Below are 15,501 nucleotides of genomic sequence, written 5' to 3' on the forward strand. Positions count from 1 at the left end.
GAATAAGGGTAGGTAATTGTATAAGCCTTTTCAGTGAAGTTTTCTCCACATTGTGTGGTATAAGTTTAGAGGGCACAGGCTTTTATAGCTAAGAACATGGAAGCATTCCTCCTTGGGGAGGAAGGTCTCTTTGCCTTGCAGATGGTGGGTCCCCCTGGAATGGATAGGCAGTTCAAAATATGTTGGGAGATATCATGATCTAACACAGTGTCAAGATTAAAATTGGAATTCAAATTAGGACTATTAGGTTAGATGTTCTCATCTGATATTTCTGAGCTGTGCTTTTTGAGCTACTAAATGAATCCTTATAAAGTGATTATGAGAGTCATATGAGGCAAAAACATATTTAACTTGATAAATATCAACATTTTATAATAAGACTGATCTCAACACAATGGAGTATATGAGGTTAGGAAGCTTAGTTTCTAGTGTAGATATTTCATTTAGAATGGTGCCTGATAATCTTCTGGGAAGACACATAGCCATTAGTTGTCCTTTACTCTGGGCAAATATTTGAAGAAGAGAAACTGTGGGTTTTGGGAGGAGGTGAAGAAAGAAGTGAGACTTGAACTCTTTTAATAGAAAAGAACAAACAGAGTAGAAGATGATTTATTACCCTTCCAATGTCTCGTCCTAAATAATGGTATGAGCTTGACTTTTTTCCTTAAGAATATTTGGCTTTTTTGTTGTTATAGCCTAGAGCAGAAAATGCATTAGCTGTCACGCAGTACTGAATTACCTGACAAGTAAGATTAAAGGAAATATTGGTGATGTTGGTAGCTATTGATAACCTTTGGATAGAATGGGAGGGTCTAGTAAGAGATGAATATCAGTCCACTCTAAACTGTTTCATATGATGAAACAACCACCTTTTTGTTTCACTAGTGTAAACAGACTGTCCCCTTAGTTTCAGACCCTTCCCAGGGAGTTCAGCAGTGTATTTCTAATAATCTTTTTTTTGTTTAAATAATAATAGCTTTTTATTTTTTTAAATATATGCAGATACTTTTCAACATTGACCCTTGCAAAACCTTGTGTTCCAAATTTTTCTCCCTTCCTCCCTATCTTCCCCCTCTTTTAGACAGCAAATAATCCAATATAGGTTAAACATGTGCAATTCTTCTAAACATTTTCACATTTATCATGCTGCACAAGAACAATCAGATCAAAAGGGACAAAAAATAAGAAATAAAAGAACAAGAAGGAAACAGCAAAGATGAAAATATCATGTTGGGATCCACATTCAGTCCTCATAGTCCTCTCACTGGATATAGATGTCTCTTTCCAATACAAGTTTATTGAAATTGGCCTTAATTACCTCACTGTTGAATCATTAAATCTTGTTGTTCTGTACACTGTTCTCTTGCTTCTATTCACTTCACTTTATGAAGGCCTTTATGAAATTATCCTGATGATTGTTTCTTACAGAACAATAATATTCCATTACATTTATTAACCATAACTTATTCAACCATTCCCCAACTGACAGTTTCCAGTTCCTTGTACCACAAAAGAGGCTGCTATAAACATTTTTGCACATGTAGATCCTTTTCTCTTTTTTATGATTTCTCTTGGCTACAGACCCAGTAGAGACACTACTAAATCAAAGAATATGCACAGTTTGATAGCCCTTTTGGCATAATTCCAAGTTGATCTCCAGAATGATTGGAGCAGTTCATAACTCTACCAACAAACAATGTATTATGTCCTAGTTTTTCCACATCCCCTCCGACATTTCATTATCTTTTCCTGTCATCTTAGCCAATCTGAAAGGTGTGAAGTGGCACCCCAAACTTTAGATAGAGCCATTCTTTTTTACTTTTTTAACTTATATTTTGTTTTTCCAATTAACAAATATATATTTTCTCTTTCTCACACTCCTTCCCTTCTCATCGAACAATTAAGAAAAAAACACTCATGACAAATTTACAGTCCACAAAAGTAAACTCTCATTTTGGCCAAGTTCTAAAAGATCTATCTTATTCTACATTTAATATCCATTGCCTCTCTGGCAGGAGAGGGGAGCCAGTGCTACTTTATCATTGATTCTAGGAATTGTAATTTCTTTAATCAGTATCAAAGTAGTTTTCTTTTTTTAGTGTTATTATCATTGTATAATTGTAGTCATTTTTAAATTTTATATGTGCTTTTCCCAATTTCTTCTGAACATATGTCTTTCATCATTACTTCTGGGGTAATAATGTTGCATTCTTATACCATTCCCTTATACCATTCACATGACCATTTTTAGTACTAAGAAAAGAATTGCCATATTTTTGTACCTATGGGACCTTTTTGTCTTCTTTTGATTTGTTTAGGATATCAATTTAACATTGGTGTAAGTGGGTCAAAGGGTGTGCATAGTTTGGTAACTTTCTGGGCATAGTCCCAAATTGCTTTCCAAAATGATAGGGCCAATTCACAGCTCCACTAAAGGTACATTAGTGTGCATATTTTCCAGAGACTATTGATAACAGTTTGTCATTTTCTTCTGCTGTAGTCTCTGCTAATTTGATGGGTGTGAGGTAGACCTTTATTTAATACAATTTGCATTTAACATTGTTGATAATCTTGGACTTGTTTGAAAACTGTCCTGTTCCTGTCCTTTGATCTATTGATCTCTTTCCCTTTACTCATTCTACTTCTTGATCCATAGTAGCTGTAATCTGTGCTGCCCCTGGAGTGGATGGGGCCTGGTGGCGTGCCCAAGTTGTTGCCTACTACAAAGAAAGTGATGAAGTTGAGATTCGTTATGTGGACTATGGTGGATACAAGAGAGTGAAAACTGAAATTCTTCGGCAAATCAGGTTAGGTTACATTGTCTTGAGCTGCTTCTGACCAGGATATGAGCCAAGATTGTGTGTGTGTGTGTGAGAGAGAGAGAGAGAGAGAGAGAGAGAAAGAGAGCCAGAAATTTTGTTGAATTATAAATTTTGAATCCTAGGCTAATAATCTCCCTTCACATCCCTTGACTGATTCTAAATAACTTTAACTTTTAAAAATCACGAATGTTCAGTTTATGTAGTTGTAGTTAGATTAAAGGAAATTAATATAGTCCAAGGGAAGTTGTAATTTTAAGTATAGTCTGATTTGTTTCAACTATTTTAAAATTAAATATTTTTATGCAATTTTTCAGTTAATCCTTGTCATGGAGTTTACCCTCTTTTGCCTCAAATGTAGCCTCAGATATGTACTAGCTGTGTGACCCTGGACAAGTCACTTAACCCTGTTTTCTCCAGTTTTCTTTATCTGATATGAGCTAGAGAAAGAAATGGCAAACCACTCCAGTATCTTAGTCAAGAAAAACAGTGAATGGGGATCATGAAGAATCAAACTGAAAAACCACTGAATTAAACACATAATCATATACAGAAGTACACATGCATATTTATACACATCATTTTGTGTATGTATATATACATAAATATATGCTATATATATATATGTATATGTGTGTGTGTGTGTGTGTGTGTGTGTGTGTGTGTGTGTGCCCAAATAAGAGAACTTTACTGAGGTGCCTTCATTTTCCCTCCTCCCTCTTGCTCATAAACATCGTGAACATAGTCAGGTCCTAATCAGTATCGATTTGAAATAGTTATATATATTGGAGTTTATAATACTATTTGAATTAGACTTATGTGAAATATGGTCATTGGCTTTATCCCAATGGAAATATGCAGTGTGAATTAAAATAATGTGACCATTTCAGGAGGTTCTTTATTCCTAATTGGGATCTAGCTGTAAAATTAAACACACTATTTTGAGTTTTGGATACTGTGCTCTTTAGGACTCTCTCCCATGCATTATCATTAGTATATCAATTGGAGAGGGAGCGTCCAGACCCATGGTTTTATTAGGTGAACCTTTGTTATAGAGAGCCCTTCTACAGGTAGAGATCAGCAACTGGTCTGTAACTTGCAATCTTATTGTGGCTTGGGGCATGTAGAGATGAGATGATACCACTATGATCTCATGCAGTATATCTCAGAAGCAAGACTTGGAACCAGGTCTTCTGACTAAAGGTAGCCATGCTGCCTCTCAGGAATAATTAATAATTTAACTTTAATCGAAAATTTTAAAATTCACTTGGATAATATTTAAGTGCTTTCTCCCTCCTCAGATCATTATCTTGGAATTACTTATCTGTTTACATCATGAATTTCTCCCTTTCAAGAAAAGGGAAGCTCCTTGAAGCCAAATTATATATATATATAGTCTTTGTGTATCCAATGTCTAATATATTATGATACCTTTGCACTTAATAGATGTGGAATAAATACTTATTCATTTGAAGTGAGTCCCATCCTAAGTAGATGCTGTCCACTGGATTTCTTCTTGCAAAAAGAATTCTGCAGCAGATGAACTGTAAGAGGGAAAATTGGTCATGAATGGGATTTTCCCTTTTTAGTTATTCCCATCAGCTCTGGTTTTTCAGTCTGTGGATGTATTGCCAAAGATCTTGCTCCCCTAAATCAGGGATGGAATATTACCCAAGACAAGTGCCTTATTTACTTGAGAGCTTAGTTGGTCCACCTTGCCAGTACCCAGTTATAGACAAAATCTAGATGTATAGAAGATGATGTTTCAAAAACCAAGCTTTTCAATATTTAACATGTATATCTAACAAGTTTCTCATTTCTACAGGTCTGATTTTGTCACATTGCCATTCCAAGGAGCAGAAGTCTTACTGGATAATGTGGCACCTCTGTCAGGTAACAGATTGACTGTGTTGTCTTGTAAAAAAATTTTTTTTTCTTCCAAGGGCAGATATAAAAGACTTTCTCTCTATGAAAGTTGAAAGCAGCTTCATTTATCGCAGGTACAGTTCTCCCCTTCATTCTTACCATGCTTCTGACTTCAGTCTCTCCTCCAAGTGAAGATGCAGTTGACCTTCTGGTGTAGCCCAGATTTTACCCTCTTTGCTAGTCTTTAGAGTGGACCTCCTTTGAACATTTCTATTGGTATTCATCGTGTCAGAGAGGCAGAAAGGGCTACTGAACTTGGATTTAGGAATATCTGAGCTAAATTTCCACTTGTTTTACTTTACCCAGGCAAGTCACAGTGGCTCTGATACTTATTTTTCCTATTTGTACAATGAGAATTACTTGATTACTATAGAGTTGTAAGTATGAAATAAGATAATGGACATAAAAATACTTTTAAAAACTTATGGCAGTGATAAGTATCAAATTATTTTATTATTGAATAAGAATCTTTGGTTACTATATACAATGCTTTTCTTAATTTATAATAATTAACAATAATGATGATCATTTATATAACACTGAGGTTTGCAAAGTGCTTTAAAAATGTCTCATTTTGAGGTAAGTGCTATTATCTCCATTTTTTTTGTGTTGAGGAAACTGAAGCTGACTAAATAAGTGATTTTTCCAGGATCACAGAGCTTGTCATTTTGTGGTGCCATTTTTGAACTTGGGTCTTTCTTTGTGGGTTTCCTTTGGGAGGAAAGACACATAAATAAATATAGGATGGAATAAAGACTCATCTTCTTGAATTCAAATTTGGTCTTAGAGCCTTATTAGCTATATGATCCTGGACAAGTCACTTAATTCTATTTGCCTTAGTTTATTCATCTATAAAATTAGCTGAAGAAGGAATTGACAAACCATTCCAATATTTTTGCCAAGAAAAACCCAAATGGGGCCATGAAGAGTTAGACACGACGAAACCAACTGAACAACAATAGCATGGGGTTTGATGTAGTCTTATTGGTAGCCTTGAATGGAGAAGTTTCAGTAGAACAGGAACAAAAGTCAGAATCCAAGGGATTGAGAAGTCAGCAGGTAGTGAGGAGATGTATGGACATTAAATGTAACCACTCTTAAGAAATTTGGATACTTAGGGAGAGGAGTTGGGGTGATTAGAGGAATTGGAGGTAAGGTATTTTTCCCCTGAGGCAATTGGGGTTAAGTGAGTTGCCAGTGTCACATAATGAGCAAATATTAAGTATCTGAAGTCAAATTTGAACTCATGTCCTTCTGACTTCAAGACTATGATACACTGCACCATCTAGCTGCTTGCTTAAAGGACTAATGAAATCTGAGCATATTTATAGCTAATAGAAAAGACCTGAAAATGAAATCTTATATGATACAGAAGGGGGCAAGAAGATACATGGAAACTGTTGTTTGGTTAAGGGGCAGTTTGAAGGTGGAAATCAGATTTATTTATTTATATATTGATATTTAATATAATAATATTTAAGAAATAATATTAGATATTTGGAAGTGAGTAAAGATTGAAGTTGTCCCAGTGCCCTGGAGATTGGACAAGAAAAGGTTGAAAATTTTTGTTTTCCTTTTCATAAAGAATCAAACCCTCCTAAGGATCTATAGCATTTTCCTTGACATAACATTACGAGCCTCTGGCCAAGAGCCTCGCACATGGAACAGAACAACTATATATTTGTTTTTTCCAAGTGAGATTTTAATCTGGGTTTCCCCTCCACTTCTTTACTCTTTTTAAAGATGAGGATCATTTTTCACCAGAAGCTGATGCAGCTGTAAATGAAATGACCAGAGGTACACCATTGCTTGCTCAGGTATGAATAATAGATTTTTAGCAAGAAGGGAACTGGGTGGCCACCTAATCCCACACATAGATGAACAAGATCTTCCTCTATAACATTTCTATTAAATGAAACTTGGTACCTCCAGAAGCTTTATATTTTATTTTGAGATTTCTTTGTTGGGAAATTTCTCCTTACATAGGTCTGTGAATGTAACTGCCAACCATTATTCTTAGATCTGTCCTCTGTGATCAAGATAATCAGTTTTTTCCTTCCATTTCCCTTTTCTTAGATCTTTTCTTTAGGCCAATCCTCCTTAATTCTTCCAACTCATTCTCATATAGCATGATTTTGAGACCTTTCACCATCTTCGTCACTATTCAGATTATCTCAAAATTGTTAGCTTCTTCCTAAAATGTAGTAATCAAAATTAGACAAAAATATTACAGATATCTATATAGGGCAGAGTTTATGTGAATTATCAGTTCTCTAGTCTTGATTTGAATGTTATTTCTTAGTGTAGCCTACTAAGCAGCAAAATTAGCTTTTTGACTGCCTTTTACTCTTTGACTCCTGAATGAGCTCATATAAAGTACTGTGTACTCCAGACTAAATCTAACTAGCCTCCCTCATTTTATACTTATATGACTTTTCTTTTAAACCTAAGTGGAGGAGGAAGATTTTTTAGATTTCTTTTCATCTTACTGGATATGACTCAGTAATCTAGCTTAAGTTTTTTCTAACTCTGACTTATTGTGCTAGTTTATCTTCCCAACTTTGTGTCTGTGTGCAGATTTGATGAGTGCATTAGTGTATTTGTCCAACTCACTGACAGAAATGTTAAATAACACAGAGCAATCAGAGATCTTCTAACCCTCCCACTAGAGAGAAACCTACTGATTAATATCCCTATTTGGGGCCCTGTGGAGATTTTCCCTTAAACATTCATTGCATTGGTTTGGACTGGCAATCTCTAAAGATTACAATGAGTGGCTGTCCTAATACTATGTTTCTCTGTCTCCAGGTTACTAATTACAATTCCACTGGCCTGCCTCTCATACAGCTGTGGAGTATGATTGGGGATGAGGTAATGCATTTTGAATTTTTCTTACTGAAATATCTTACTAGTAGTAATATCTCCCAAATGCTGGGTCCTTTTAGGAAAATTCTTCATTTCTTGGTGTAGATTTGGCTGGTTCTTGCTTTCTTATCCTCTTGCTTTCATGAGCTAAATTTTAGTGATCTTAATGTTTTAAATTTTTTGCCAAATAAGAAAAAATAATTTTAAAAATGCTTGTAACAAATATAATAGAACAAAACAAATCACTGACTTGGTTATGTCCTATCTATCTGTCTATATCTCTCTGGACCCTGAGTCTACCAGCTCTCTGTCCTTTTGGCATGTTTTTCAGATATTTCTTTAAATTTTAAGAATGAAAGATCTTGAATACCAATTTTTATATAGATAAGAATGGCTTCATTTGAAATCCATTTTTGCACATCAGTTCCTCATGTCATAAGTGTGACTTTAGAACATCAATATCTTGTCATCTGAAGTTTATTGTGGCTGTTGCCTTCAGTGACCTTTCTCTTTTCCAGGCGGTGTCCATAAACCGAACACTGGTGGAAAGAGGACTTGCTCAATGGATAGACAGCTACTACACAAGCCTTTGATACCCCCCCCAGGCAACCACCTCCTGAATCCTTTTTTGCACTGTATTAGAATTGGCTTGGCACTCATGGGAAAGACTTGTTTCACATCAGAATACAAAATGTTGTCCTACCCCAGTAATAGTCATTTTTTGGGCCATATTATGATCAATTTAAGAAAACATAATCTCATTTCTATGAAAAGCAGGAATATTTTTTAAAACCACAAGGCCATATCATGACAACACCTTAATGTGGTTTCAAATTTTTTTTAAAAAATTAAACATCCCACAAACTAAGGAAGATTCTGAATAAAATCAAGATACTTTCTTCTTCCTTCCTTCCCTTCCCATCCCTTCCCCCCCAAAATGGTGACTATTCCTGTTTGTTAAGTACAATAACATTTTAAGCAGAGCTGTGTTGCCTGCTTAAGAAAGAGTTTGTTTTACTTTTAAAATCTTGTTGTTCCTAAGCTCCCTAAGTCTGTGTGTCTAGTGTTAATGTGTACAGCCTACTTCTTTAAAAAGTAGACTTTTTGGTATTCCATCTTTTGTACACACCCTCCTCAAGAACCTCATCTGTTGATCAATAAGAAACCAAATTTTGCTGAAGTTAAGTACAGGACAATAGTCACAGTTTTTGCTTCTGGATATTCTTCCCCTGCCCCCTAGTGGGGCCAGGAAGGTGGGCAAAGGAGAGGACCTGTCAAACTGCCAAGCCTAAGTGTAATTTGTAATCATTTTCTATTTGTGCAAAGTCTGTAAATATATAAAGAAAAAAAATCACTGTAATATTTTGTACAAGAAACACTGGAGAAGAAAGGGAACTCAGCTTTTTTTCCACCTCCCAATATCCTCAATTAGGTAGACAGTTCACTGTGCATAGTCCTTCCAGCTGTCATTCCCAAAACGTCTTGGCGAGACACATTTTCCGCCCTACTATGCACAGGACAGCATGATCAGGATTGCTATATGAAATGAGGAATTCTTTGCTATTCTGCTGTACAGATCTGTAAAAAGTAATCAAATGGAATTAATATTGCAGTGGTGTATCTTTTTGATTAATTCTTTGCTTTTTTTAGACTGGCAAAAGAATTGTGCAATTTAAAATTGTTAAAGTAATTTAAGCTAACATAAAACTTATATAAAAAAAATGAATTGTATAAACTTGAGCCTGTTTTCTTGAGTATAATTGCTGTCTTAGGGGTTGGGGTGAAAGTGACAGTGGTTGGATGGGATGCTTATAGGCAAAGTTTTTTGTCATGTTCCCCTTCAGTTCTTGGTTCTATGGTAGTTCTAACAGATTATCTGCTCAACTTTTCCCTTGGAAAGTGAGTAAGGTCTATTAAAAACTCTCCCAATGGAGAAAATGGTATTTATGTTTGTCTTATGTGGTATACCTTCAAATAACTACTTATTCAAGTACTCCATGGAGTATCTGAAATTTGGCATAATCAGAGAAAGTTATGCCCTATGCTAAAGGTTAAGGTGCTTTTAAAAAAATTGGTCGACATCCTTTCCATTATTCCTTACAGAAGACAAGGAACCTCCATCTTCTCTAATGACCAATAGGAGAACTGTGAACAGTTAGTGATTTGTCTTTAGCCTAAGTGAATAAAAGAACATAATAATTTTGCTTAGACTAAATATCTGTTCCCTTTCTTGTATGTCTTCCATTATCTTTTGTCTCCTACCTAAAGGTAACAAGTTCAGTTTCAATTATATTTCTCTTCCCTGGTGTTTATATTGAAATATTTGTATTTAGAATTTTAAAAATTAATTTTTAAAAAGCACCTATAATTAGTATGGTGCTTTGTGCTCAGCCTGTCAAAGCAGAAGAAAAAATGTTGAATATTGTCTAATCAGACAGGAAGGAACCTGGTGAATGAGGACTCTAGCAAAGAACTAAAATATTATGATCCTTAATTTTTTTTCATTTTAAAGCAAGTCTTTTGCAAATAGGATGTCAGGAATAACTTTTAATTTAAGGAATATCTTAATTGTCCACTGAGTCTTAGGTGAATAATTCTGGAAGGTTATAATCTGTAGTCCCTTTGTTTTATTGGAAGTCCTACTGGGTTCTCTTAAATGAATCCTTCGTGTGGGAAACTCAGGTCATTCTACCTTAAACTTTGGGCCTGGGAGCAGGGTTTGTGTTGAAAGGACAGCAAATGATTACCCTTCAAGAAGCATCTCTTGTTCTCATAATCAGAAGTCTGTAGGACTAGTCAAGCCTCGTGCCACCACAGAAAACTCCCTGAACAGAGACCTGGTCATTCATAGCCAACCATTCCTTTTTGTGATTGTCCAAGTTCTTGTCCTCATAATCATTGTCCCAATCTCCAGTATCCAAGGGAGTAGGCAGACAAGGTCAGTCTTGACTATCCTCCCAAAGGAAAAAGATACTAGACAAAAAGTCCCAATCAAAATGGAACTGGTCTCTCCTCTGTCTCAGATGTGAGCTGTGCTGGTTCAGTACAGTGTGTCTCACAAGTCTGAGTGCAGTTTAAAGCTGGGCTTTAAATTTTGGCTTCTGTTTTAAAGCTTTGGCTTCTATTTTGATAGGCTGAGTGATGAGTTTTTAGTTATGAGACTGTGTAACTATGTACAACAAATTGATGTTGATTTTTTTTTTAGTTAAAATTTTATTGCACATTTTAATGTTTTAATTAAACATCAACAAATATGAGTATTTCAACATTCAAAGAACACAGAATGCATGTTGCAGTTTCTATTACAATATGTTAAATGTAATACAGCAGTAACAATTACCCTTATCTCTGTCTTTTTATGAACTTTACCTACTCTCTCTTCTGTATATTTTTTGAAAGTAATTCATTGAATTTTCTCTTTTCCTTCTTCTTCCCTCCTTGAAAGTTGTAAATTCTTAATGAAACAACTGCCTGAAATAAGAAGCCTATTTTTAAGATATCTTATTGGTATCTGTATTTGGCAATAAATCATAATGGCAAAGAATCATAACACTGTAATCTCTGAAGAACTGAAAATCTTTCAGAAACACATGGTTGATGTAAGCATTGATGCTGAAAGAATTGAGTCAAGGATGTCAATAAAATATACAACAAAATAAGATGGGTTAGCCAGATGACACAAGTGAGGAACATCTAAATGCCAGCCTGTGTCTGCCCCATAGATGGTCTGACAATGGTAGAAGAAATCACTGAAGGTCCTCATACTGGGTGGACCCTTTTGTAATAAACTAATGGGAGGACATGAACTAGAGTTCCCAACCTGCATACATTGTCACCCTTTCTTGGTGAGAACAACCATGTCAAGTTACAGGATATGTGTGTGTGTGTATTATGTTATATATAAAACATAATTTATATATATATAACAGATTACTGCCCAACTTTTCCCTTGGAAAGTAAGATCTAATAGACACTCTAAAACTCTCCCATGACAATGGATATGTCTACTTTATATATATATATAATGTGTATATATAGACAAATCTTTGTGTGCATATACAAATATACACACACAAATATATTTCAGTTGAGACTTGCTACCAAATAGGGGAAAGAAGGAAAAATTGGGGAAAAAGTTCTAGCTCTTTGAGACCCCATTTGGAATTTTCTTGGAGTGTTGCTAACCTGGATACATTGCCAAGTATCCTTGAGGACAACCACATGAAGTCACAGGATTTATGTGTATATACATACAAATGTTTGTGCATATACATATATAAACATTTCAGTTGTCTGGCTCTTTGTGACCCCATTTGAGATTTTCTTGATAATAATACTGGAGCAGTTTTGCTATTTTCTTGCAGTTCATTTTACAGATGAAATTGAAGCAAATGGGGTTAAAGGACTTACTTTAGTCATACAGCTAGAAAATCTCAAGGCCAAATTTTAATTCAGGCCTGGCACTCTAACCACTGTGTCACTTAGCTGCTTGTGCACAAATCTACAAATATCTGTGCATATACATGCATGCATATGTATATACATATAGGCACATATGCACACACACCTGTACACATGTAAGTGTATCCTAACATGCATATGAAAATTTTAAAATAGCCATTTTAAACGAATTCTAGGAAAAGGCATCAAGGTCAAGATTGAGCAATGATGTGTTCTCTCTCCCCTATTTCTTACTACATTAGTCTATTAATAATCCTGAAAGTTTTTTAATACTAACAATTGTTGGACTGTGGTAAAACTGGATTTTTTTTTTTTTTTGCTTGATTTCAGCTTTGGAAATACTATGAAATAAAGATTGCATATGGGCAAGAGGATGAAAGAAAGATAGGGATGGAGGAAGTAGGGGAAAGGTGAAAGTTTCTCAGGAATACTTAATTTTTATGTTTTAAACATAACTAGAAACTAATTATGTTTAAACTAGAAACTATAGAAACAACTAGAAATATAACATTAATTATCTTTGCAACCAATTAAACTTTGTAATTTTAAAAATAACAACTCCATCTACATATTAAATAAGAATTTCCATAACACTGCTATCAGTTGATATTTGTGAGGGTGGAATAATATTTTTATAAAATAATACTAATATAAAGGATTTTTTTTCCAATTTAAAAGCTTTCTTGATTGGCTCTTTCCCTCTATGACTGTCCACCAGTTCATTTCCTTCCATATTAAAAACCTTCCTTGATCAAAATGTAAATTGAAGAAAATCAAAGTGCCTCTGAGAATTCATAAACAGTCCTATACCTTTAATCCATTGCTTGTCTTACAAGGGTCCCACTTACCCCCTTTCTCCTTTAAGTATCCCCTTTATAATCTTTCCTGTAGTTTTGCTTTATTTCCCCTTCTCTAGTTTTTCAACTGATTTTAATACCACACTCTTTGGGGTATGTTTAATACTCAATACCTTTTCAGCTTCCAAAGTTGCCTCTTTCCTCTGGAGGGCTTGAAGGATAAAACACTAAACTTTTCCCTAAACCTTCCTTTAAGAGGGTTTTGAACTTTCCAAGTAATTCTCCATTTTCTAATACTAGCACTGCTTGGTTTTTGACTACATAAAACATTATGTTCTTGTACTGGGTATCCCATATCACTTCCCTCCTCTTCATTTTTTGTATATTGTAAGCTCCTTGAGAGCAAGAACTTGTTTTTAATCTTTCATATTTGTATCTCTGATATGCAAAATAGTGCCTGACATATTGTAACTATTCCCCCTACCTTTGCTCCCATGTTTGTATATTTTTTCTGATGCACCTCTATTATAAGGAATTAAGTTTTTCCATTTTCCTGTATTTTTCTTTTTTTTTTCTTTACTCTCTTAAAGTGGCATAAAACTATGTCAAAGTCCTGATTTTGTCTACTCTCTCTTCGGCTCAATCTAAAGTGGCATAAAACTATGTCAAAGTCCTGATTTTGTCTACTCTCTCTTCGGCTCAATCTAAAGTGGCATAAAACTATGTCAAAGTCCTGATTTTGTCTACTCTCTCTTCGGCTCAGATTTTGAAGAAACAATGAGTTCTTTCCCCCATTTTAGGATATAAAACTTTAATCAATCTTTTAAAAATTGTTTGAATATTGATATTTTTCTGGGGTTTTTTGGCCTGTTATGTTGCAAAGATTATATTCAACTGTAATTTTCTCAAAAGAAAAATGTGAATATACTAAATGTGCAGTCTCCCCTTGCATCAAATTGTTCTCATTTTTGCAGGATTAGTTATTCTTGATGGTAAGCCTTTCTTTTTTTTTTTTTTTTTTTTTTTTTAACCTTTGTTTATACCATATTGCAAGATTTTCTTTATAGTAGTTGGTAGCAAGTCTCATGTGATACATTTATTCTTGGATACTTGTAGTATTTTTTTCTTTTACCGGAAAACTTTGGATTTTTGCTATAATGTTTCTGAGTATGTTCAATTTGTTATTTTTTCAGATGACACAGTTCTTTCCATGTTTACTTTGTCCTCTGACTCAGAGTTTTTGGATACAGCATAACATTCTCACTCTCTGTTGTTGTTCCCTTGCATTTTGCTTTCTTATTTTCTTTCCTTTTTGATCTGATTTTCTTTTATGCAGCAAGATAATTGTATAAATATGTTTATACATATTGGATTTAACATATGTTTTAGCATGTATAACATATTGGATTGCTTGCCCTGTAAGGGAGGGAGTAGGGGGGAAGGAGGAAAAAAATTGGAATACAAGGCTATGCAAGGGTCAGTGTTGAAAAATTATCCATCCATATGTTTTAAAAATAAAAAAACTTTAATAAAAAAAGAAAAAAAGTAAATAACAGAATTTGTGCCAAAAAAAAAAAGTTCTTAGAAGTTTTATGATTTCTTGGAATATTCTTCCAACTTTTTATATTTGGTCATAATTTTTAGAGTCTAATGATTATTAAATTTTCTTCTCATAGTGTTTCCAAGGCAGTTGTTTTTGATAATTGATCTCATTTGTTCTAATTTTTTAAATCTTTTGGCTTTGTAATCCTTTTGCTTCACTGAATCACCATGTATTTTCTCTTCATTTTCTTTTACATGGCATAAGATACTTGGGTCAGATTGTCCACTTTTCCTTTTTCTTTTTTCCTCCTTTTTTAAAAAAGCTTTTTAGTTTTTAAAACATATGCACAGGGGGCAGCTAGGTGGTGAAGTGGTTAAGAGTACTAGCCCTGAAGTCAGGAGGATCTGAATTCAAATGTGACCTCAAACACTTAACTCTTCCTAGCTGTGTGACCCTGAGCAAGTTGCTTAACCCCAATTGCCTCAGCAAAAAAATAAAAAAAAATTATGCATGGATAATTTTTCAACAGTGACCCTTGCATAGTCTTGTATTCCAAATTTTCTCTTCCTCCCCCCCCACTCCCTCCTTTGCAAGGCAAGCAATCCAATACATGTTATGCATGTTAAAATATATGTTAAATCCAATATGTGTAAATTCTCTTTGCTGCACAAGAAAAATCAGATAAAAAGAGTAAGTAAATAAGAAAACAAAATGCAAGCAAACAACAGAAAGAGAAAGAATGCTATGCTGTGGTCCACACTCTGTTTCCATGGTCCTCTCTCTGGGTGTAGATAGCTCTCTCCATCACTGAACAATTGGAACTAGTTTGAATCATCTCCTTGTTGAAGAGAGTGATATCCATCAGAATTGATCATATAGTCTTATTGTTGCCATTTATAACGATGTCCTGGTTCTGCTCATTTCACTTAGCATCAGTTCATATAAGTCTCTCCAGGCCTCTCTGGAATCACCTCCTGATCATTTCTTATAGAACAATAATATTCCATAGCATTCATACACCATAACTTATTCAGCCATTCTCCAATTGTTGAGCATCCACTCACTTTCCAATTTCTTGCTATACAAAAAG

General features: G+C 34.6%; 1 protein-coding gene across 7 annotated transcripts in view; it reads left to right on the forward strand.

Annotated features, from left to right (window-relative positions):
- The window catches only part of AKAP1 (A-kinase anchoring protein 1), a 47,851-nt gene extending 38,506 nt beyond the window's left edge, over positions 1-9,345 (forward strand). For 4 of the 7 annotated variants that reach the window (XM_074261859.1, XM_074261861.1, XM_074261857.1 and 1 more), the window contains exons 7-11: positions 2,657-2,807; positions 4,645-4,712; positions 6,489-6,562; positions 7,554-7,616; positions 8,129-9,345. In XM_074261859.1, coding sequence (XP_074117960.1) covers positions 2,657-2,807; positions 4,645-4,712; positions 6,489-6,562; positions 7,554-7,616; positions 8,129-8,203 — 431 coding nt within the window. In that variant the 3' untranslated portion in view covers positions 8,204-9,345. The remainder of the gene's footprint in view (positions 1-2,656; positions 2,808-4,644; positions 4,713-6,488; positions 6,563-7,553; positions 7,617-8,128) is intronic. The other 3 variants (XM_074261863.1, XM_074261858.1, XM_074261862.1) reach the window with 1 other exon arrangement.
- The last annotated feature ends 6,156 nt before the right edge of the window (positions 9,346-15,501 follow it).

This window comes from Sminthopsis crassicaudata, chromosome 4 (genome assembly GCF_048593235.1).
Source record: "Sminthopsis crassicaudata isolate SCR6 chromosome 4, ASM4859323v1, whole genome shotgun sequence".
Taxonomy (NCBI): Eukaryota; Metazoa; Chordata; class Mammalia; order Dasyuromorphia; family Dasyuridae; genus Sminthopsis; species Sminthopsis crassicaudata.